Source organism: Cebus imitator, unplaced genomic scaffold (assembly GCF_001604975.1).
Source record: "Cebus imitator isolate Cc_AM_T3 unplaced genomic scaffold, Cebus_imitator-1.0 Scaffold711, whole genome shotgun sequence".
Lineage (NCBI taxonomy): Eukaryota > Metazoa > Chordata > Mammalia > Primates > Cebidae > Cebus > Cebus imitator.
In genome coordinates, this window is record NW_016108026.1 from 349,626 (window position 1) to 372,330 (window position 22,705).

Here is a 22,705-nt window from a genome sequence, read left to right on the forward strand (position 1 = left end):
GAGCCAGAATCCCAGCTCTGTCCGGCCCAGGTGCACGGCTGGAGCCCTTAGCCCCTCTGAGCCACAGCGTCCGCCCCTCCGTGGTTTCTAAGAGATGGCCACGTTGGCTTGCCGGTGCTGCCAGGGGCTGGGGGTCTGAGCATCCGAGCCGATCTCGTGGGGAGCTGGCCAGTGCCGCGGTCAAGGGCACGGACTCTGGAGCCAGGTGGGCCAGGGTCTAACCTTGCTGTGAAACTCCTCGGGGTCTCACTTTTCTCATCTGCTACTGGCTCCTGCCTGTGCCTGCCCTTCCGCTCTCCCCTCCCAGAACCCTAAATGGGGCTCAGGCTGCCCATAGGCCCAGGATCTACTGGGATGTACTTTCTGCCACAGCCCAAGAATCCCGCAGCATGAACAGATGAGGATGACTCAGGTCTGAGCCCTCACCAGCTAGGTTGCTCTCCCTACCTAGGGCCTGGCTCTGAGTGTGATGCCCTGGTGCGCCTGACCAGCATGGGGCAGGAGGGGAATGGTCACCTCCCTTACTCTCCGTACCTTGCCTCTGTTAATACAGCATGGGAGCAGCCACACCTTGTCAGGCGCTACCAGTTAGGGCCTGAAGTCCAGTGCTAAGAATGACGAGCTGTGAGAGAGAGCCTCACCTGTGCTCTAGACTCCAGGCCCCTGGACGGACCCTTCTCGGAAGCCTGAGTCTGGTTCCTCGTTCAGGTGTGAGGCCTTGGCTATTTGCTCTCCCTTTGGTTAATGTTGGAGGGAGACTGGAAGAGGAGAAGGCTCTTCTGTCTGGGGCAGGACAAGCTCTAAGGGGTGGTATCGGGGGACTGTGATAATCACAGAGGTGGGGGTGCAGGGGAGGGTCCCCACCCTGACCTGTCCCTTCAGGCTGCCCCAAACCCAGGCTGGGGCTTCCTGCATCCTCAGGGCCCCCCTCACCTCCCCCTGCACCAGGTACCAGATCTGGGCCTTTATCCACTGACTCTCATTACTGAATGCAAGCACAGAGGCCCTTCTCCCCACCCCTGCGCCACCCATTTATGTGATGCTGACTCAGTGTGGCCCTCTTCCCCCACCCATCCTCTTCCTGGGAAGGTCGCAGGGTGCCTGAGGGACCACAAAGCTCCTGGTCCTGCCTGCTTTTGGAGCTCTGGACTCAAATGATAGTGCCCACTTCTCCTAGTAAGTGAGGCCGAGGGCCCTGGGCCCCCTGAGACCTGAGAGTGACCTCAGAACACTGACACCTCTGGGGCTCCCTCCAGCTGCTTCCAGCCACCTTTCCAGAAGGTCCATAGCACTGACTCATGCCTGCCTGGAGGGCAGGGGTCATACTTGCTGGCAAGGGGTGAGGCTGGAGGCTCAACGGCAACCCAACCTGCCATCGCCAGCTCTTCCCAAGTCAACAAAACAGACCTGCCCAGAGAATTTGCAGAACTAGTTTCCAGCCTGAGCTTTCCCTGTCTGCCTGTGTGACCAGAGGTGAAAGCTCTGACCTCTCTGGCCCTTACTCTTCGCATATGAAAAGAGGGCCGCTGCTGTCCTATCTAGCATGGACTTAGGGCTCACAGAGCACCGTCAGCCAAACCCACAAGCTCCTCAAAGCCCCTAACGAGTGCGTGGGCTTGACGCCTTCACAGTAGCACACAAGGCCATATCCCCTGTGGCCCCCAGACCCCCTCCTGCTTCCTCTCTAGATGCTTGGTCCACATGAGGGCCAGGAAACAAAGCTCCCTCTCTAGGACCTTCAGGCTCTGCCCTCCACTTGGCCCTGCAGCCTTGATGCTTGAAACAGCTCACATGGTCAGGACCTCTGGGTAGAGCTCAGCCCTGCAGGGTGATGTGTGACCTTGGGCAAGCCAGGGCACTCCAGTGAGCCTCAGTCTCTCCCTCAGAGAAATGGAGACCGCACCACCTGACCCCATAGCTGCAAAAGCTGGTGTGAGCAGAGAGCCATAAAGAAGGTTGTGAGAACCCCAGGTGACTACAGCTATGCTCAGGAGGTCCTGGGCAGCTGGTACAACCTAGAGGCCAGCAGAGCAGTGAACTGACTGATGGAGAGAGAAGAATGAATGAATGAGGAAGTCTGCTTTCCACTGTGCACACTGAGCTCTGTCGAAAAGCAGTGATTTTTCCTCTTTCTTTTTCTCCTCACACGGGCCCCTGACCAGCCCTGCCAGCAGGTCTCCCAAGACACCCTCCCTGAGCAGCAACTGAGAAGCAGGTGGCTTTTTCTGTGAGAGGTCCTGGAGGTTCTGGCTGGTAGCTTCCCTCCCAGGAGAGGAGATGCATGATGACTCTACTGCCCAGACCCCTGTCTACTCAAATGCCCTCTTTTGCCGCTGAGTCTGATCCTGCTGCTTTGCTGATCCTGGGGATCCTAACTGTGAACGTGGTTGTTTACGGCAAGTGGGGGAGCTTTTCAATGTGAAAAGACCTTTTCAGTGCGACACTCGTCTCCTTACATGCACAGGCCAGAGGATAACAGCCCTGGGTTCTTTGCTACAAACACATAAACAGAACAAACGTGTTTGATGGAGGGAAAAACTTTAAAAAGGAAAAAGCGAGTTCACATCTGGAGTGGAGCCCCCCACACTCACACAGCACGAAGGACCGCACACACGTGGGCACACCCCACAACAGACATATGCCCCCACACGCACTAGCCACACCCACACACAGCACACACACTCTCGTATCCACATGCCAGTGCACACCCGAGACACACACGTGCACGCACGCACACACAAGTGCAAGTACGACAAAGGAAGTGGAAGAAAAGTGTTACCCATGAGTAGCCGCCGTTTCACCCGCTTGTCCACATCAGCTACTGACGTGGCATTGAACTGAGAGCGCTCAATTGCAGCCTCATCCTTCTCTAAAACACAAGTAAGGGACAAACACGGAGCCAGTGGTTAATGACAGCCCACTTCCCGCGGCCCAAGACAGTCAGCCTCTCGGCGTGGTGCACGCAAAGCCAACACAGCACGCCGGCCAGCTCGGCATCCTCGCCAAGGGGCTAATCCCAGGAACCTCCAAGGTGGGGGTGTTCAGGGCAAAGCAGAGAGGCGGTGGGGGTGGGGGGACGTGCAGGAAAGGAGTAATGATCACAAAGTGACCTAGGACATAGAGGGGACTCAGGGCCCACAGGTAAGCAAACAGAGGAGGAAGCTGAGGTTAGGGCAGACAGGAATTATCTGCAGAGAGCCACAGAAGCAGAAAGCACACCGTGGTGCTTCATGGAGACACAAGCAGATTACGGACCCCCGTGGCTCAGGCTGGAGAAGCAGGCATAGGACAAGGCACAGGACAAGGGGACAGGGCCACAAGGTCCGGTGATGGATGCCCCTGAGACAGCAGAGGCTCTGTCACAGGGACATGAAGCTGTGTCAACAGTCATGCAAAATTAAGAACAAAATAGACACACATACACACAATGAATCCAATAGAATAGACACAGAAAAACCACGGGATCGATTTGGGCAGCGCTGGTTGCCTGCTTGTCTATAGAGGACTAGGGCTAAACATTCAAGTGCTCAACAAGGGGATACAAAGAGGGAACACTGATTTTAGGAGTGTGCGGGGAGCAGTGGCCCGGGGCGGGCCGGGGAGCATCTTGGCTGTGCCACGAGGCTTCCGGTGGAGGAGCAGGTGAGGTTAGCTGGGCTGACTTTCTTTGCTCAGAGGGAAACGTGTGGAGACATTGGTTCCCAAGCGGGGACATGGATGAACAGTGGGCAAAGTCAGGTGAAAGGCATCTCTTCCCCAACAGGAGTGGAAGCAGCAGCAGCAGCAGCAGGGGCTGGGTAAGGAAGTTGACTTCTACCGAGGCGGGACAGAAGGCGGGGCTGGGGAAGTTACTTTAGAAAGGAGATCCAAGCAGGGGCCTTCACATGCAGTAGACATTGAAAAATAAAAAAAGCAAGAAAGGATGATTCAGGTGGACAAGACAAGATGCGTTAGACGAAGGCTGGGTGTATCTGGCCCGGCAGCCGTTTGCGCCTGCTCCAGCAGAGACGGCAAACCGTGCGGGAGACCTCTAGCAGACGAGACAGGAGGGAGCCTGGGGGAGCCCGGGAGAGCCCCAGGCCGGACAGTGGAGGGAGAGAGGCCGGAGGAGAGGAGGTTCTAGATGGGATCAGGCTGCAATAGAGACACTGGTCTGAGAGCGGGTTTGGCTTTTAATTTTGGTTTTAATTGGTTGGTTGGTTTGGTTTGGCTTTTGGCTCTGAAAATAATTAATGAACGTCAGTTATCAGACAAGACAGGCAATCAGGGACCATCACCAGAAAAGCAGGAGCAATGAGATAAAAATGAAATAAAAAATGGTTGTCTGAAAGAAGAGACCACACAGAGGAAGGGAGAGCCACCGCAGGCAGCAGAACCCGTGATGACAGCCCCGGACTACAGAGGTGACAGCCTGGCACCTGCCCGGGCCCCGCTCCCTGAGACTCGCGGGGGCAGTGTCCTGGGAGACAGGGCAGGGACATGCCCTGGCCTCACGGGCTTCTGTTTGCTGACCAACCTTTCCCTGTCCCCTGAGACTCCCTCGAGAAGCGTCTTCCAGACTGACAGCAAGAAATAGGGCTTAAAAAAAAAAAGAGCGAACTTGTGTTGGGTTTCTAAAGCGTGCCAACACAGGAAGGGTGGAACTCTGGGCGCCAGCTCTGAATGCTACTCTTTCTCAGTTAAAAAATGTGCCGTTATTTTTAAGTGGGAGAAAAAAAAACCTACTAGTGATTATGGCATGAAATAATCACAAATACTCAATCTTCCCCTTGGAAAGAGGGACCAGGAGGAAGAAGGTGGCAGAGACTCAGATCAAGACTCCATGTGACAGGTGAGGGGATGGCCGGGCAGCGCTGAGAAGAGCGGACTTCGGGTGGGGGAGGAAGGCCAGCAGGGGCCTGGCAGCTCGAGAGACCAGCAGTTAAAACACCATACCCATGCGGGCCCACACTGCCCGTCTCCCCTGGAGTTTAGACAATGACCACTCAAAGCGAAGTTCTGAGGAAACCTCTTGGTTTTCCAGCCGTGGGCGGCTCCCATGACTACCGTGACTGTGTGCAGTTACCTGAATCTGGCTGTTTTCCGTATTAGGGGAGGAAACCCCTGTGCTTCTGGAGCAGAAGCTCTTAGAGGTGTGTACACCTTCCTTCTCCCCGAAACCCCCTGCCCAGGGCCACCCCTCACTTCCAGGACGAAGACATGCAGGACCCCCGCTGCTAGGGAGCCTGCATTAGGCATCGCCAGGGAACATGAAGCAGAGGAGCCTGGTCCTGGGGGGCTGCAGGCCCCAGAGAAGCCTCCCCAGAAAACTTCCCCAGGGGCATCGGCCATCCCCACCATTGCCACGGGCTTGCCTTTCCTTGTTTCCCTGAAGCTTCCTTTCCGGGGATCCCGGACGTGGCAGGGTGCTGGCCCCGCTGGTGCACACAGGGTGGGTGGGGGGTGCAAGGGTGGTGTGCGGCGGAGGTGCCTACTTACCGATGCACGTGCGACCGTCTGAATGGAGGGCGTACTTCTGGTGGCAGCCACACATGGGGCCCGTGTCTGTGTCCTCACAGCTGTGCTGGCAGCCTCCGTTTCCATAGTTACAGGTTACTAGTTAGGCCCAAAGTGTACACACGTGTGTATAAACAGAACAACAAAAATGATTAGTTGTTGGTGTTGGCTGTTTCCTTCAGGGTATGGGGAAACTGAGGCCTAAAGCCATCAGTGGGTAGGGTCATGAGGCTTGCGGGGCAACAGATACGCATCTCCCTGCACTTCGGCCCCTCCAGAATCTTCTATGGAATCCCTCACTCCCTGGAGCTGAACTGGGGTGGGACAGAGAATGGTCTGGGCTCGGATCAGAGCGGGCACAGAGCTGATGTGCTCAGGCGGTGGTAGATGAAGACAGCTTCATCCTTCCCAGGCTGCAGGACACTTTACAGCTGCCTATCTCGATGGGGCAAATGTCTGTCAATGCCAGGACATACTTGTCAAGGGGGAGGGAGATGGAGGCCTGTGGTTCCAGGTGACCCTCATGTCCTTAGTTCTTGCAGGGCTTTCTTTCCTCTGCCTGTTTTGGGGCGTGTGGATGTCTCCTTGGACGTCCGCCCTCTCAGATCCCCAGGGGCCACCTCAAACCCTCTCCCCTGAAAGCCCTAATCCTCCTGGAGCTCAACAATGTTGGAACAGACAGACTCATGCCAATTAATGTCATCTGGGGTACAGTTTTGAAAATTGCCTAAATAATAACAGTATTACATTGCTTTCAGTGCCTGTGGCCAAGATGGTTCACATCATCAACAAGCTGGGTTCCAGGCTGAAAAGGGGGCAGAACAAAAAGGAGTCTGAAGTTGGAAAAATTATCAATTCAAGTTTATTTAAACACACGGTCCACTTCCAGGGTGAGAGAGATCGCTAGAGGGGAGCAGTGACGCCAGTGCTCCCCAGGGGATGTAGGGCCCCCCGCCCGCCTTGTGATGCTGCGAGACAGCTGCAAGGCCATCACCCGAAAGCAAATGAGCACCAGGGCCTCAGCATGGGGTGGGTTCCTAGGTACTTCAACCATCGATCTAAGCTCCACTCTTTCTTTATTTGGTAAAACCCTAAAGACCAAATATGCAAAAATAAACCTCAGACCAACCATGGTTAGAGGGGCCAAAAATCCCAAATTCTGAGAATTTGAATGAATTGTGTTCTGTCAGGTTGACCCATGAGCACAGCTGGTGCCAAAGGGAAGTGACTTGGTGGTGACTCCCAGGGGAGGATCTCAGACGTTTCAGAACTGACTCTGCACCTGCGCTTCCCCACGCTCCTCCTTTCACAGAGAACGACGCAGAGCGTTCCCTGTCCTGTGACGGTGGCGCCTCAGCCTCGGACACATGCTACCTTCACAGCAAGTGAGGAGGATGTCCAGAAGATGGCTTGGTGGGGACAGGTGTCAGTGCCTCAGACACTGCGCTCTGCAGCCAGGGGCTCGAAGGGGCTGCTCCCTCTTCCACAGGGAGCTGCGGATCCTACAGAGGAGGGAGCGGACTTCTAGGGTGAAATTTCAGGAATGCTTCCAGGAACACAGCTGGGTTTCAAGCACAAAGCCTTCCAGCCCCGTCTCCTCAGGAATGACTCTTCTCCAGGGTGGAAGTGGCACCCTGGATGGAGCTTGGCTTTCATCTCTCCGTAGCTCATCTCAATGGCCAGGAAGGAACCCAGGGAAGCCAGGGGTTCCGGGAGGCTGCAGGTCTGCACAGATCTCAGGCGATGGGAAGAGACCCAGGTGGAGCCCCACTTTGGGCTGGACGTCGTGTGCCTTTCTAGGACCCAGGAGATTCCTGCTTCAGAGTGGGCAGGGGTGTAGCTGAGGAGAGGGCAGTCCTTCTTGAGCTCCAGGCTCCTGGAGACAGGCTGTGCCCTAAAAGTGACTCTAATGAGAATAGATGCCTGTCTGAGGCAACTTGAGGGAGGTCCAGGCTCAGGGGTCCCGGTTCCCTACACACAGGCATTTGTGCGTCTCACAGACCCGCAAGGGTCGAGCCTTCGAGTACCGGAGAACGTACGGCTTTTACGCAGAAACGTCTGAGCTCAAGCTCTGTGAGATGGACAGAGGGCGGAGAAAACCTCCTCTGGCCTGGCCCTGGAGTAGGTCCTGGGCTCTGGACAGATGACAGCCTGGTTCAGAACATTGCAGTCCTTTTGAGCTAGAGGCTGGCTGGGTAAGCCAGGCCTCAGCCCCCAACCCAGCTTGCGATCTCGAATTTCCTGGAACTCAAGTGACTTCAAGGACTAGAGTGAAAGTCTCAGAGCTTACTTCACAGCAGCCTTGGCTTGCTAACCTCACAGAAGCAGCCAAGGCTGGGCTGGCTGGGCAGCTGCCTGTGCGGGTCTTTCACGGGAGGCCTCAGGCCCCAGAGATCACATCAGGCTCTCCATACCTCGGTGATGTTCAGCCACCCACGGAGAGGGTGGGACTGCTGTTTCTTAAACCAGCACATATTCCAAGCAAGGGCAGAGCCCTTCCCTGGCAGGGGTAGCTGAGGGTTGTGGGGGGCGTCCCAGCTGCTCACAGGGCCCTGCCTAGTCCCTGACCTTTCACAACAGGCCGGCACCCAGAAGATGCTCTCTGAGCAAACTCCTCCTGGTGGTGCTTGTCTCAGATGTACTATGGGATCAGGGAGCAAGCTGGCCCCAGCCAGGCCACCTGTAGCCTCTCCGTGGCACTGGGCTGGGAGCCCGGTTTGAGCAGGTGCTCGGCCTGTCTTCTGACTGAGGGAAGGCAGTGTCCTTCTGGCCAGGGCTATCCACAAGCCTGCCGACTCCATACGTTCTTGACCTTGGCCTTTCTTGTAGGAAACTCAGATCACACAACAGCGGAGACTGGGAAAGCTGGAGTCAGCATCTTCTGTTCTGAGGCGGCTGGGGGCCAGAAGGCTTCTCGGCAGATAAAGGAATCCATCTGGTGTGGAGAGGGGCCCTGGCTGGAGCCCTGGGGCTGGAGGCTAGCAGTTCCAGTGGAGACTGCCGCTGTTTCGTCCTGCCCTGGGTGACAGTATACAGGATTACCTTGGCTACCCTACAGGAAAGAGCCACAAACACAGAGAATGGTGGTATGTTCTAGGAGGGCATGAGTCAGGAAAGGTGTGGCCAGGCAGCCGGAGGGGAGCTGATGACAATGGAGAGGATAAGGGACTGCGGGCGACGGACCAGCAAGGACAGCTGTCCTCTCCACAGAACGATGGTGGAAGGCCATTTTCGTTATGACGGCAGGCAGCCCAGTCTCTCACTTCCACAGCCGGGGAGGGGACCCCGCTCTACTGGGGGTTGGAACTGGACTTTGCCATAACATCTTTCTGTTAGAAAGTGGGCTTGAGATGCACTTGTCTCCAGCCAGAGGTGGAAAGTGCTTCCAGCAGTCTCGTTTGGCTCTTTGTAAAAACAGGGCACATGTGACATCACTTTGGGTATCCATGATGCCCTCATTTCCCACAAGGAGAGGCCCAACCCGCCGTCTCCCCGTGTAGCCGTGGCAGGATGCGCTGGCTCCCAAGCTTCTGAGTTCAGCTGCTGTTCTACCTGGTTTCCGGGCTCCTACTCCTACTGGGGACCCCGTGAAGAGGCTGAACTATGCATGCGCCCGCAGGCAGATCCTGAAATGGCGTCTTTGGGCAGAGGCCTCCTTCAGCCCCAATCTCCTCTCCCAGGGTATCACCACTGGCAGCCGGCCTTGCAGAGGTCACACTGTGAGTTCTGATCTTTAAATTTTATTTTAGAGATGGGGTCTTGCTATGTAGTCCAAGCTGGACTCAAAGTTGGGCTGGAGTGATCCTCTGGCTTCTGCCTCCCAACCGGCTGGCACTATGGGCATGCAGAGTTCTGCTCTTTGGTCCAGGAAATATGGTCAGCACAGCCCAGAACCGGACCCTTCAGAACCATCCTCTTTTCCTTCTTTCTACTGCTCATTACCAGGGGCTTCCCAGGCCCATCGAGAAACCTAGTCTTTTAGACCTTGGTGCCATGGCCCCACCATTCCCGCTGGAGAACTTAGGCTTAGGGGCTGACGCAGACCCAGCCCAGCTCCTGCGGCTACACTGGTGGTGTCATGCTTGCTGAGGAAAGCCCTGAGCCTGAGGCTTACAACCCTTGTCCCTCATGCCCCCATCAGGCCCCTTCAGCAGGCCCTGCCCTTCTCTCCACCCCATGGGGCTGGGGGCCCTCCCTGGCCAATGTCCAGCAGGCTGGACAGACCCTCCAGAAAGCAATGGCAGGAGGCGCATGGGACGTCTGACCCATTTGTCTCCATCTACCTACGTGTGCAGTCCTTCTGGTTTTGGGCAAGGTCAAAGCCGGGCCTGCAGTCGCAAGCCACCCCACCTTTGGGCGTCTCCCGGCAGATGTGGGCACATCCATGGTCTTTATTCATGCAGTTCATACCCTCTGGGAAGAGAGACAGACAAGAGACGGGTTGGGGACAGGGCAGAGAAGGAGAGAGAAAATTTCAGCTGAAAGGAGATAGCCAATGAGACGTAACAAGCAAATGGGCTGGCACTGCACGTATCATACACACACACATGCGTGTGTGGAGCAGGCAGCCACATGGATGTCCTTTAAAGAGGAACCAAGGGCAAGCTGCCTGGGTCTAGGTTCAGGCAGCACTGCAAATGGCACCTCGTGGCCACAGACGCAAGCCTCTTCTCTAGGTCAGATTGCGGGGCGTGGTCTGGAGGACTGCTTCTGTGTCAGGGTGGTTTGGCCCCCTCTCCTGAGCCACCCATGGTTCTAGGGTTTCTTCCACCCGCCCAGGAGACTGGATGTCCCCTCTCGGTCTGCCTGGAGTGGCGCATACCCCCTTCTGCTGACCTCAGTTGATGTTTATCTTCCTGGTGATTTGTGAGGCGTTTCCAGAATTTATGAGGTCAGGGGTCAAGTGAGAGGTTGTAGGTCACGAGTCCATCAAGAGGCCAAGGCAGATGAAAGGGAAGAGCCTCTGTCTGCCAAGCCACTGGCTTTGTGACCTGCCTTCCACCTCCACCCACAAGAAGCTCAGGCAGGAGTGAAGCCGGCAGTGAAGGCTGCAGACGGCGAACGCGAATGGGCAACCTCGTACCCCCGGGACACGCCAGCCTCTAGTTCCAGGGAGGCCTGGCTCAATCCTGACCCCATCTACTTTAAATATGGGTATGTAGCAACTCGGGAATGTAGCAAATATCGGTATGTAGGAATATATTTAAAAACACACACACACCCTACTAGTTGTAATAAAGATAAGAACATCTAACGTTAAAAATCTGACACACACATGGAAATGATGGAGCCTGCATTTTGCCCAGCACTGTAACGCCTGCTTTCACCTGATTCTGTGACCCCCATTTCCTCACCTCGATTTTCTCACTAATCAGTCGAATGGTTGGAATGATGCAGAGTCTAACCAAGCAACGAGTGAACACGGAAACCCCCTCACAGAAGCTGCAAGTTCACACCGGGAGGCCCCTTCCGCTGGCTCGACTCCAAAAGAGCATCGGCGCCCGAATCGCACAGACAGTGGTGTGCGGCCAACGCTTAACAACCCGTGAGGGGGTGGAGGCTGGTATGCAGTATTTACCAATTTCTGTGGGATAAATACGCCAGCCATGGCTAATTTCAAGGTACCAGGGAGACGCGGCCGAGGGTAGAGCTGGGGATCAGTGTGCACAGTTGGCTCTCATGAGCCAAGCCAGCCACAGTGCGTCATTGACTTAGAAAGCTGGCTGTAAAGGCAGGCGGATAGAGCTGTGAATCTGGCCTCCTTACTGGCTGTGGCCTCGGAAACAGCCCCTTCACTTTTCTGAGCCTCATCTTAGAATGGGCACGAACACTCTGTCTCATGGAGGAGGTGTGCAAATTAAATACAGCTACAGACAGGAAATGGCAGGCAACGGGAGACTAGGTCTGCCTGTGGGGCGCCGGCTTCCGAGGCTGGTGCTTCTCCTGCAGGTCTGGAGACTGCGTGGCCCCTCCCTGCAGCCTGGCTGGACCAGGCGGCCCCTCCTGAGAGGCGGCTCTCAGTAGAGAAACCTTCTCAGCCTGTGGAGACATATTCTGTCCTCATCGGGCCATCTGGGAGCCTCCTGCCCTGGCAAGGGTTTGGCCAGTGGCTGGTGGTCACCAAGCCATCTCCTTGAGCATTACTGATGGCTATTGTCAACGGTGACTTAGCCCAGGAGCCCAGGGTCGCCCCACTCACTCCCTGCTCATTTGGCTTCCACAGCTCCCTGCTGTTCCAGCTTCTCCCAGCCACACATGCCCCACTGTCTGCCATCCCACGACGCCCGCAGAGCAGCCCCCAAGGGTGCCCCATCTCCCCTTGCTGCTCCTTCCTCCTGGCCAGACAGGCTCTCCTGTCTTCCATAAAGGAAATCCTAGGCCTGCCTCAAACTCCTCCAATTCCACAAAACCTCCTGACTCCTGCCTTACACTCCCTGCCTCCCCCAGATGCCGCCACCCACGTTAACTTCCCAGGCTGTCCTATGGCTGGCACCGGAGACAATGCTGTAAGCTGATCTGTGCTTTCTTCCTAAGCTGGGAAGAGCCCAAGGGCCCTTGCTTGGCTCAGGCTTATTATATACGATGAAGAAAGGGAGATTGAATTTCCATTCCCAGCCAAAGAATCACAATTTACAAGAAGCCTGCTAATCATCACCAACCATAAATTTGTCACTGGGGAGCTGATGGATACCTGAACCCTGGGTAACGGAATATGAAGCTTTAGGGGCCATTCCGTCTTCTCCCTCATCGTGAACTTGCCATCAAGTGATCTTTCTTTTTGAGACTCTGGACTTTACCACTGAGCTGTTGTTGTTTTCTTGGCAAAGGATGCTTTGGGGATGTAATATCACATGACTGTGGACTGCAGTAATCCACAGTCCATAAGATGCTGAGCACCAGAACGGCAGAGCTGAAGGGTGAGCCCCAGGCCCTGTCTGTAGTCAGCTGGTCTCAAAGGCCTCCACTTTACCTCTCAACAACTTGGGGAAGAGGTAGAGCCCTCCGTCTCCCACCTAAAGACCCCGAGGGGGAGCTAAGGTCCTGATTAGCTGCCCTCACTCAACACTCCACGGCAGGCTTGCTGCACGCTGCCCCTCACCTGGTATCCTCGGCACCGGGGCCCCCACTGGCTCTGCGACGAAGAGCAAGGGACGGGCCAGTGATTATTAGTGGAACTGACTTCAGGACCTCTAGGCAGTCACAAATTATAAAGGAGCCCAAATAGCTACGGTGGACATGCTTATGTATTACAGCTATCAAGATTGGCCAGGCTAGGTATTACAGACAGAAATTTACATTTACCTTTTTTTTTTTTTTTTTTGATTGAATTCAGAAGCACTTATTTAAAACCAAGATAAAAAACATTACATGTGGGCTGGGAGTGACGGCTCACTCCTGTAATCCCAGAACTTTGGGAGGGCAAGGCGGGAAGATCACTTGAGGTCAGGAGTTCGAGACTAGACTGGCCGGCGTGGTGAAACCCTGTCTCTATTAAAAATACAAAAATTAGCCAGGTGTAGTGGCACATGCCTGTAATCCCAGCTACTTGGGAGGCTGAGGCAGGAGAATTGCTTGAACCCAGGAGGCGGAGGCTGCAGTGAGCTGAGATCGAGCCATTGCACTCCAGCCTGGGTGGCAGAGTGAGACTCTGTCTTTAAAAAAAAAAAAAAAAGGGTTGCCGGAGATGGGCCCTTTCAGCTCTCCCAGCAGGCAGGCCCGCAGGAGCCAGGCTTACCAGCTGCGTGGTGAGGCTGCGGTCAGGCTGGAGTCTGTTCAGTCTGAGTGCTGCTGGGGTACCTCCTGCCTGAGAAAGGTGGTCATGGGAACATCACCATCACTTTCAAAATGACCCTAGCTACCACTCCAAGGATGGCTGCTACTGCGTGGCCTGGGGGCTTCCTATGCTCTAATCAGCTCCTCTGTCAGCTGCATCGAGTTCACCTCCCCTCAGGGACAACACTGGCTTCTGGAGGCCATAAGCAGCCTCTGCGGCTGGTGGAACCACAGAAGGTCAGGGTTGGACCCCTCCCTGCGGCCCATCTTGTTTATGTATCTTACAGGGACAGAAAGTCTGTGAGATGGGCAGTGAATGTCCCCGAACATACAGCAGAGCTGGAACCTGGGCCACTGGGCCCCCAGCCTAGGCTCTCCTGCCTTGGGGTCACTGGGCTATACCTGTGGGACCCAGATGGCTGATAGGAGCAAACATTTCCTGGCGGAGCAGAATCAGGAACCTGGCACAGAGTGAGTGACCACCCAGTGCCTGTTACTGGCCACTGTTTCCAGACTTACAAGCCCAGCGAAATCCAAGGGCAATTCAGATGCTGCTTCCTCTGTGAAGCTCTCGGAGTAGCCCCTCCACGAAGCACATAACCTGGCTCCTCTTTTGACCTTCTATGGCTGTTGCTGACGGGGCCTGAGCGTGAGGACAGAGTGTCAGCCCCCCTGCAGCACGGGATGTCCGTTTTCTCAGCTGTTAAGTGGGTATGCAATAATCTTTGCCCATGGTTGCTGCGAAGCTCAAACGATATCAAGGGAGGCACAGAGAGGTCTCGGTGAAGCACGGCTGCCAAGACAGCAGTCTGACTCCCCCTTGCTTCATTCTGCCTTGTAGTAAATCAGAATCGTTGCTTCCGCCACACTCTTTCCTGCCAGCCGTGGTAACCGGATGGGGAGACCTGAGCTTTATTGTTTTCAGTATCATGAGGACCCAGCACCGGGCCTGGCACAGGCCGAGGGATCTGCAAACAGTGGCTGAAAGAAGGAAGAGAATGAGTGGGGAAAGAGAGGGAAGAATGCAAAGGGAGAGAGGAGGGAGCGAGGAAGGAGAAGACAGAAACGAAGCCCCTAGTTCGGAACAGATCAAGCCTGCTGTCTGTTATTTCAGGAGGCAAGGCTACCATTTTGGAAATGCTCTTGTGGCATTCCTGGTTGTGTGTGCTATGAAACACAGCACTGTGGGACAGTCCCCTCCCCATCATCTAACAGCGTCCTGGACAGGAAGAGACCCCAGGAATGGCAGGGTCTAAGGTTGGCCCATTCTAGCTTCCCTGACAGACAAAGCAACAGTGACACAGGGACCAGGGTGGCAGGCTGGGGCAGGGAGAGGGCACCGGCCCCACCCATTGGAGCACCTGTGGTATCCTCTGTGCCTCCAAACCTCAGGGGCAGAGCAGGTGGCATGCCCTCCCTGCCCTCTCCCAGAGGGGCCGTCTGAGGGCAGTGAGCTAACGCGAAGGAATACCAACTCATCCGCTCCTGCAGGTGGTATTTCTGGGTGTTGGCCACCAAGGGCCATAAGGGTCAAGTCAAGATGTGAAGGGGAAAGGTGAACCCTGGGGCATGTGAGGTGCTTGGTTCCAAGTCCTGCTCTAGGAGAATGGTCGTGGGCTTCAATGAGAAAGGACTGTGTGGGTCTGTGATTCTACCCTCTCTGCCATGACCTTGGAAGGGACCTGCGGCTCTCCTCCAGCTCCCCTGAGCCAGCCAGGCCCACGCATCCAGCAGCAGCTGCAGGCCATGTCCACTGATGCCAGCCTGTGAGCTCTGCCAGAGCAGGGGCCAAGCCCAGAGGCCCTCCCTGGGTCTAGGCCCAGAGCAGGCTTCTGTAAGCCTCAGGTCCAGAGTGGCCCTGGCTCAAAGTCAATCCTCCTGTGGCCCCCTGATTTGTGTCACGTCTGCTCTTGGGAGCCACAGGACAGCTCCCTTGACCTAGCTAAGGAGAGAACCATGTAGAGGCAAGTTCAGCAGAGGGCCCTGCTGGTCTCACTTCTTGATGGGAAGTGATATAGAATTTCAGAGTCATTCCCAGAAATTCTGGTCTTTGGAGGCCTGATGCCCGTCAGGCTAGGCGGCCCACCAGGTCGAATCTAATCTGATCTAACCATCCAAATCCAATTATATTCTGCAAACTCAGACCAAGTGTCTCCTTGGTGCCCAAGATGGGCCAGGGAGCAAGGAGCAGACAGATGCTCTGGTGCCACGATGCCAAGTCCACATTCAGGCGGCCACATGCTGTGTGACCCTGGGCAAGGCTTTCACCCTGAACCTCAGTTTCCACCTGTGTAGAGCTGGAGAGTAGCGCCTGCCTCCCAGCCTGTGCTACATGTGCAGCTCTGGTCTCTGGGTGAGAGAGGCGCTGGCTAATCGTGCAGACAGGCTGTTGTGGGACTTTTTCCTGGCCAGAAGGAAGCCACAGGAGTGCTGTCAGCAGGGAAGCAACACACTAGTGTGTCAGGAAGGTCCCTGGAGGCTGTGTGGAAGATGCCCTGGAGGGTCAGGACTGCAGGCTGGGAAAGTGGAGAGGCTGTTGCTATCACTCTGAAAGGGACAAAGCCTGGTAGAGGGGCGGTGGTTGTGGGGACTGGGAGGGGCTGGATTGGACACATTTAAGAGCTGCTTCTGAGTTTGTCTGGAAGACAGGATGTCTGAATTTGGGCCCTGACTATACTTTCATTCACTCAGACCCTCAAAACAAGCCTGAGGATCGGGCGTCACCGTGTCCACCTTCCAGACAAGCAGATGGAGGTGGGGACAGTGTGGGGGGAAGACGTGCCCTGGGCCGTGTCTTCCTCTCCAAGTGCCCGTGCTTCCTCCCGATGGGCCCTCCCCCAGGTCCCCATCGCCTCTGGACTCTGACAGGCCCCGCAGCCCTTCCCCACTGGGGCCTATCTCCCCCCAAGGCCTTCGATCATTCTTGGGTGCTCCACTGGAGTGTTCACAGAGAGGAACGATGGCACAGGCTGCCTGGCTCCCAGCCAGCTCGCACATGGCGTCCTCTGCAATGCAAAGTTCACGGATGCATCTCAAGCGGGGCAGGGCGGCCCAGTGTTTGTACTTAGGAGTGAGCCTTTCTTGCTGCTGCGGCTACATAACAAAGCTGGAATGTGTGCCTCCTGAGGGTCGTTGCTATGGCGACTTCATCAATAACATCATTTTCTACATCCATGTCCCTTAAATACATGGGAAGGGACGGCAAGCTGGGAACGGCAGAGCAGGGAGAAAAGAACAATTACCTTGCTCCACCCTTCCCCCCTCAACTTGGGAGGAAGAGATTTTCCTCCCTTCACTTCATCAATAGAAAATTATGGAGCCAAGAAGGAGGCTGGAGCCTTGGGGGCGGTGGGGGGAGGAGATGGCTGCCTGCCCCAACCCGGACTCTGCAAGCTGTCTGAGCCACCGCAGGGAAAAACAAACACGGGCTCCCATCGACCTCCAAGGGTGGCTGAAGGAAACATCAGAAAGGTGATGCCAGGGCAGGGGATGGAAGGGGAATGGCACAGAGCAGCTGTAGAGCTGGGGCTGGTGGGAAAGATGACCTCCCGCGTTCATTGGAACTGCCTGTGCGACAGGCCTGCCATGCACTGGAGACTCCTCGCCTCCTGGATTCCCTGACAAGCCCGGGAGGCGGTGTGCGATGGTGCAGGCTGAGCATCGGTCATCCGAAAATCTGAAATCTGAAATGCTCTAAAACCCAAAGCTTTTTTAGCACACCGACATCACGCCACAAGTGGAGAATTCTACACATAACTACTTCACACAAACTTTGTTTTATGCACAAAATTATTGAAATGTTGTATGAAATTGCCTTCAGGCTATGTGTACAAGGAATATATAAAACAAACACGTCCCATGTTTAGACTTGGGTCCATCCACAAGATACTTGATTATGTATCTGCAGAGTTCCCAAATGGAAAAAATCCAACACTGGAAACACTTCTGGTCCCAAGCACTTCGGATAAAGGCTGCTCGACTTGTATAACATCCACCGAACAGATAGAGCACTGAGCGCAGATACTCATGACGGAGGTAGGGTGACTGGGCTGAGCCCGGCCGCCAGAGCTGGGGCCGCATTACAGTCTGGCCAAGGCCATCTCCAACGAGAGCTTCTCCAGGGCGCCGATTCTGATGCTGCCCTGTCAGTCCCCTCAGAGCCACGGAGAGCCACCCCCCGAGGGCCGGGAGCATACCCTGCAAAGCCAGGGCCTGGCAGAAACAGAGAAGCCTTTACAACGTCGCCCTACAAGGCGTGTCACCCATGTAACAGAAGCTCTTCAGAGAGGTGAACTCGGCTCCTCTTGTCCTCCGTCTCACGGCCCCCTCTGCTTTGGCCAATGCGCCATATTGGATGTAGGGGAAAGAGTTTATCCCCTGGAGCCTCCTGGGGTCCTAGGTCCCAGCTGGGTGTGTGACCAGCAAGGAGGCTGACCTGCCCTGCCCGGTCCCCTTCCCACACACTCGCAGCACTGTCCCTTCTACTCCGACACCAACCCTGGGCCTTCCTTCAGGGTTCAAAGGCCCCTGCCAGGGCCCAGAAGACTAGTTGTCCTGCGTGGGTACATGCCTTGGCTCAGCACTCACCACCCAGCTGGTCCAGCCACAAGAGCCCACACCTTGTATTATTTGGCTCCCAACGCCTTCCACGTTCATCTGCCCATGTGCTTATGTGCCCATTCATTCCACAAATATTTAGGGAGTGCCTCCTTGGTTTCCAGCCCCAAGATTCCAGGCAGGCGCTGGTCTTTCTACTAACCAGCCGGCTCCCTGTCTGTGCTGCCTGCTGCTCTGTTCTCCTAGTGGCCAGGCCGCAGTTAAGCCCGAACAGGTGCCCAATAAACACTGCAGGGCGGGTGGCTGAGCTCACTGGCATGGACATGGGCACAGCTCCAAGAGAAATCGTCCTGCTTTGGTTTTTACCAAAAGTAAAGACGCTTAATGAACTCTAAACACAACAAACTCAGGGGCAAGCACTAAAAAAAAAAAAAAAAAAAAGAAAAAAAAAAAAAAAAAAAAAAAAATTATAATGAAGCATAACATAAAGAAAAAACAGAATAATATAAAATGGTCAATTAAAATCAGAGAAGGTTTTTGCAAGCAAAAACCAGAATGCACTGGTTTTCTGGAAAGCGAGAACTAGAAGGGACGCTGGAGAGCATCTAGGTAAAGCCTCTCCATTCCCACTGAGGAGGCTGAGGCCCACGAGACAGTGATCGTCCTGGGTCACATGGCAGTGACCTGCCCCAGGCCACGCAGCTGTCGGTGCATGCAGCCTCCCACTTTCAGTCAAGCTCACGGTCTTTCTGGTGCATCAACAGGTGGCTCACGAGGACTGCTGCCCTAATTTGGGGACCCTCCATTGACTGTTCAGCTCACGCATTTCTTCACTCCCTCAGTTGACAAACCTTTGCTAAGCACCACCTGTGTGCAGACCCTAGGCTGAGACTGAGGATGAAGGGTGTCCAACCCCACAGGCGCATTCTCAGTTTGAGACCAAGTCACTGCCATGTGGCTCACTGGCAGGCATGCCCCGTGTACACAGGACAGACAGAGCTGGGACTGATAGGCCTGGGGTGCTTCTCAGAAAGCAGGATGGACACCAGCCTCCCTTCAGCACCCCCTCCCCGCCCCAGGGCCTTGACCAGTGCTGGCACTGGGAACCCCTAGAAAGCTGCCTCTGTGAAATGGGAGGCGGCTCTGTCTCTGAGAGGACCACAAAACCTTTGCAGAGCCATGAAAATCTCCATGGGCCAGGCACCACGGAGGCCGGGCAGGTTGATTTCAACAGCTCTGGTTGGCGCCCCCGTCCCAGCCCTTTCTAAGGCATGCAGTTTTAGAGCTTGTAGCCTAATCTAACCCTCTTATTTTTTGCTTTTTTGAGACAGGATCTCACTCTGCCGCCCCAGCTGGAGTGCAGTGGTGCAGTCACAGCTCACTGCAGCCTTGAACTCCAGGGCTCAAGCAATTCCCCGGCCTCTGCCTCTGGAATAGCTGTGACTACAGATGTGTGCTACCACACCCGACTAATTTTTGTATTTTTTGTCGAGATGAGGTTTCACCATATTGCTCAGTCTCAAATTCCTGGGCTCAAGTGATCCTTCCACCTCGGCCTCCCGAAGTGCTGGGATTACAGGTGTGAGCCACTAAGCCCAGTTAAAAACCGTCTTTTGTAAGAGTGTACAAGGATAGTAACCCTCAAGCTGCAGGGGTACTCTGTAAGGCTGGCCCGCTCCGCCGCCCCTGCACCCTGGCTCCTCACCTGGAGCCCCTACCCTGCCTCGTTTCCTCCGTATTCCTCTCCCTTGATTCCTGATATTTCCCAGGCTGGTCACTAGGTGTCACCACAATCAAGTTCGTCTGCCCCCACAGACCTGGGTCAGGAGACTCACTCACCTCCTGAGCTTCTACTCCTGCAAGGCCTGGGAGGCTGGAGGTGTCCTTCTTCCCTCCCTCGGGTTGCCAAGTTTAGCAAATAAAAATACAGGATTCCCCATTCAATCTGAATTTCAGATGAACAACTAATACTTTCTGAGTGTAAGTATGTTCCAAAGTTGCATGGGTCTTAAAAAAATTACTTGTCTATCTGAAATCCCAGTTTAAATGGGTACTCTGTATTTTCTCTGTCAACCCTACCCTGCCCTCCACAGGGAACCTAAAGGAAGCCACAGCAGAGGGACAGGCCATCTAGTGTCACCCTTGGCTGTACAGCTCCTACTGCCAGAGAGCTCAGGCAAGTGTCCAGACCATGACCTGTCAGGAATAGGAAACAGGTCTGTCTTTCCTTCCCAGCAGGTGATGAGATGGAGGGAGCCCAGGCATAGGGGGCAAAGGTGGCAGCACCCCGAAACTGTTCCCACAGCAGCCCTGGGACCCAGAAGGAGAAGCTGGCAAGAGCACTGTGGACGCACTAGCAGGAGAATCTTTAAAGATGCAAGCAGCGCCCCCGAGCCCCAGCCAGCGACTGTCCACCACTGCCCACCCACATGCTGTGGAAAGGAGTGGGGGCTGCGGAGCCACAGCCCGGGGCTGGAGTCCGGCTGCGTCACAAGCAGTGGTGCTCACTTCCCCTCCCTCAGCTGTGCATGAGGGGCAGAAGCGGGTACTTCCCATGGCCCTTCCAAGACGAAAGGGGCTCACGGGCTCGGGGCACAGTAGGTACGTTTGGATCATCAGCAGGTGCAGCCACTTTGGGAATGTAAGCCAATTTCTGCCATTGGCTCAAACTTAAACAGTCTGCTGACTTGTCACTGCACTCAACAGACAAACGTGTGGGCGCTCTGTGATGTGCCCTGTGGCACAGGAGTCGAGGTGGGCAGCGGGAGGGAGAGGTGTTCCGGAGCAGGAACCAGCTCATGCAGAGGCCTGGGGAGTGAGGCTGGGGGTCTCTGTGCTTCTGACAGACAAACTGGGGCTGTCCTCCTGGAGGGGCCTCATGGAGAGAAGCCCACAGACCTGCAAGCTGACCGGCTGCAGAAGGGAGCCCAGGCGGGACAGCAGTGCAGCACCCAGCAAACCACGACACGCTGGGCAGTCCTCTCCTGAGCGGCAGCCGGGCATGCCGCTCTGCACCAGGGATGCAAAGGCACTTTGTGAAACTGACGACACATACACTTCAGGCATGAGTCCCTCATGAGAGGGTCTCATCCCCTCTGCACTCCTATGCACCATGCTTCTTCTGCACCTTGTCCTGAGTGAGGTGTGAGAAAGACAAGGACAACCTAAACACATCCCTGCTCTTCTCCGTAGCACAGGGACCGGTCCTGAACAGTTTCAAACACATGAGCACAAGTCAAGAGGAAGATGTGCCTGCCTAAGAGTCAGAGATAGCTTCAGAGAGGAGGTGGAAGTGAGCTGGGTTTTGATGGATGACTAAGAGTTCTCCAGGAAGGGAGGGGAATGGGAAATGGCAGTAAAGGCAGAGGAATGACACACACCAAGGTTGTAATCAGTAAAGGGCACGTGTCCCGTAACAGGGAGAACAGCAGGCAGGTTGGGAGGGGCCAGGAGAGAGGAAGATGGAGCTGGACTGCAGGAGGCTTTGGGAGGCAGGAAGACAAAGAACTTGAGAGAAAGCATCCCGGCTGTAGGATGCAGGAGGGAAGCGGGAAGAGGCAGAGGTAGGGACGCCAAGCAGCAACCACAGCCTTCAGAGAAGGCAGGGAAGGGAAGCAGGGGTGAGGAAGCTGGCTGGGTTTGGGAGGCGAGCAAGGCTTGGATGGGGATCTGGCCATACTGGGATGTGGGAGCCACGCAGGGGAGGGTCCAGGCAGCGCCCCAGTGCTGGTGCTCCACTGATGGGGACAGGCTTGGGAAGCACAGGTCTGGTGGGGATGTGTTTGGTTTTGGGTGGGTAGGAATGCTGTGACTGGGGTCCCCGTCTAGGGGACGGGCTTGGGAAGCACAGGTCTGGTGGGGATGTGTTTGGTTTTGAGCGGGTAGGAATGCTGTGACTGGGGTCCCCGTCTAGGAGACAGTTGGCACTGGGGTCAGGGCTGGAGAAGTGGCCATGCTGGTCAGCAAGGAGACTCAAGAAGCTTGGGGGAGAGTTGGGAGAGGGCTGAGTCCAAGGAGGAGCCAGGGTCAGGGTAGAGAAGGAAGAGAAGAAGCCCCAACAGACATACATGCTGAGAGAGTCCTGTAAGACAATCAAACAGCCACCAGGCTGGGGGACAAAAACCCACCTGGCAGGCCTCAGCGGGTGATGTGCCCTGGGGGTGCTGTGGCCAGGGTTGGTCGGGCAGACGTCCCACCAGGAGATCGGCCTGAGGCCACAGGCCACAGTCACAACCCAATTTCCCTAATGAGGCTAGGGAGGGCTCAGAGCCCTCCCTCATGACCCCAGATGACCTTGGCTGCCTCCCCACTCTGCCAACCAAGCATCTGCCCAGTGGTTTCTGAACCCACACTCCAGATCTGCATGGCTTTCCACGCACGGTGCCAATGCCCACAAACCCCAGGTTGGAAGCCAGGCTGTGGGCTTCTGTGTAGGGGGTGGGCTCTTATCTGGAGCCTAGGGGCCTGGGACAAGACCCAGCTCTGCCACCATCATACTAGGTGACCTCCAACAGGACATATGGTGCTTCCAGGACCTCTGCCACTTCTCTCTAGAACAGGTGTGCAGGCCAACTTCCCTCTAGGCCAGCGTGTTTTCAGTTCTCACGCACGTCAGCTCTATGATGTCACCCCAGCTTTTCCTGACTGCCCGCTCCCTACAGACCCCAGGCTGGACACTGGGGGTCAGGAGGTCCTTGTGTCCAAGGGCATATCCTCACTTGGGGGAGAAAGGCCTGGGAGCAGAGACATGAGAGACAGTGCAGGGAGGCTGAGGGTGGGGTGTCAATGAGACACAGGCAGGGATGGACACATAGGTTCCACCTGGGGAATCAGGGGGCACGCGGGGACAAGGTGTAGAGTGTTCTCAGTGACTGACGGG

At 55.6% G+C, this 22,705-nt stretch overlaps 1 protein-coding gene across 1 annotated transcript in view; it reads right to left on the minus strand.

Annotated features, from left to right (window-relative positions):
* Positions 1-22,705, minus strand: part of SCUBE1 (signal peptide, CUB domain and EGF like domain containing 1) — a 135,305-nt gene that overhangs the window by 46,942 nt on the left and 65,658 nt on the right. Inside the window, exons 5-7 of the mRNA XM_017518886.2 lie at positions 9,784-9,909; positions 5,479-5,595; positions 2,780-2,869 (exon numbers count right to left, since the gene is read on the minus strand). Coding sequence (XP_017374375.1) covers positions 2,780-2,869; positions 5,479-5,595; positions 9,784-9,909 — 333 coding nt within the window. The remainder of the gene's footprint in view (positions 1-2,779; positions 2,870-5,478; positions 5,596-9,783; positions 9,910-22,705) is intronic.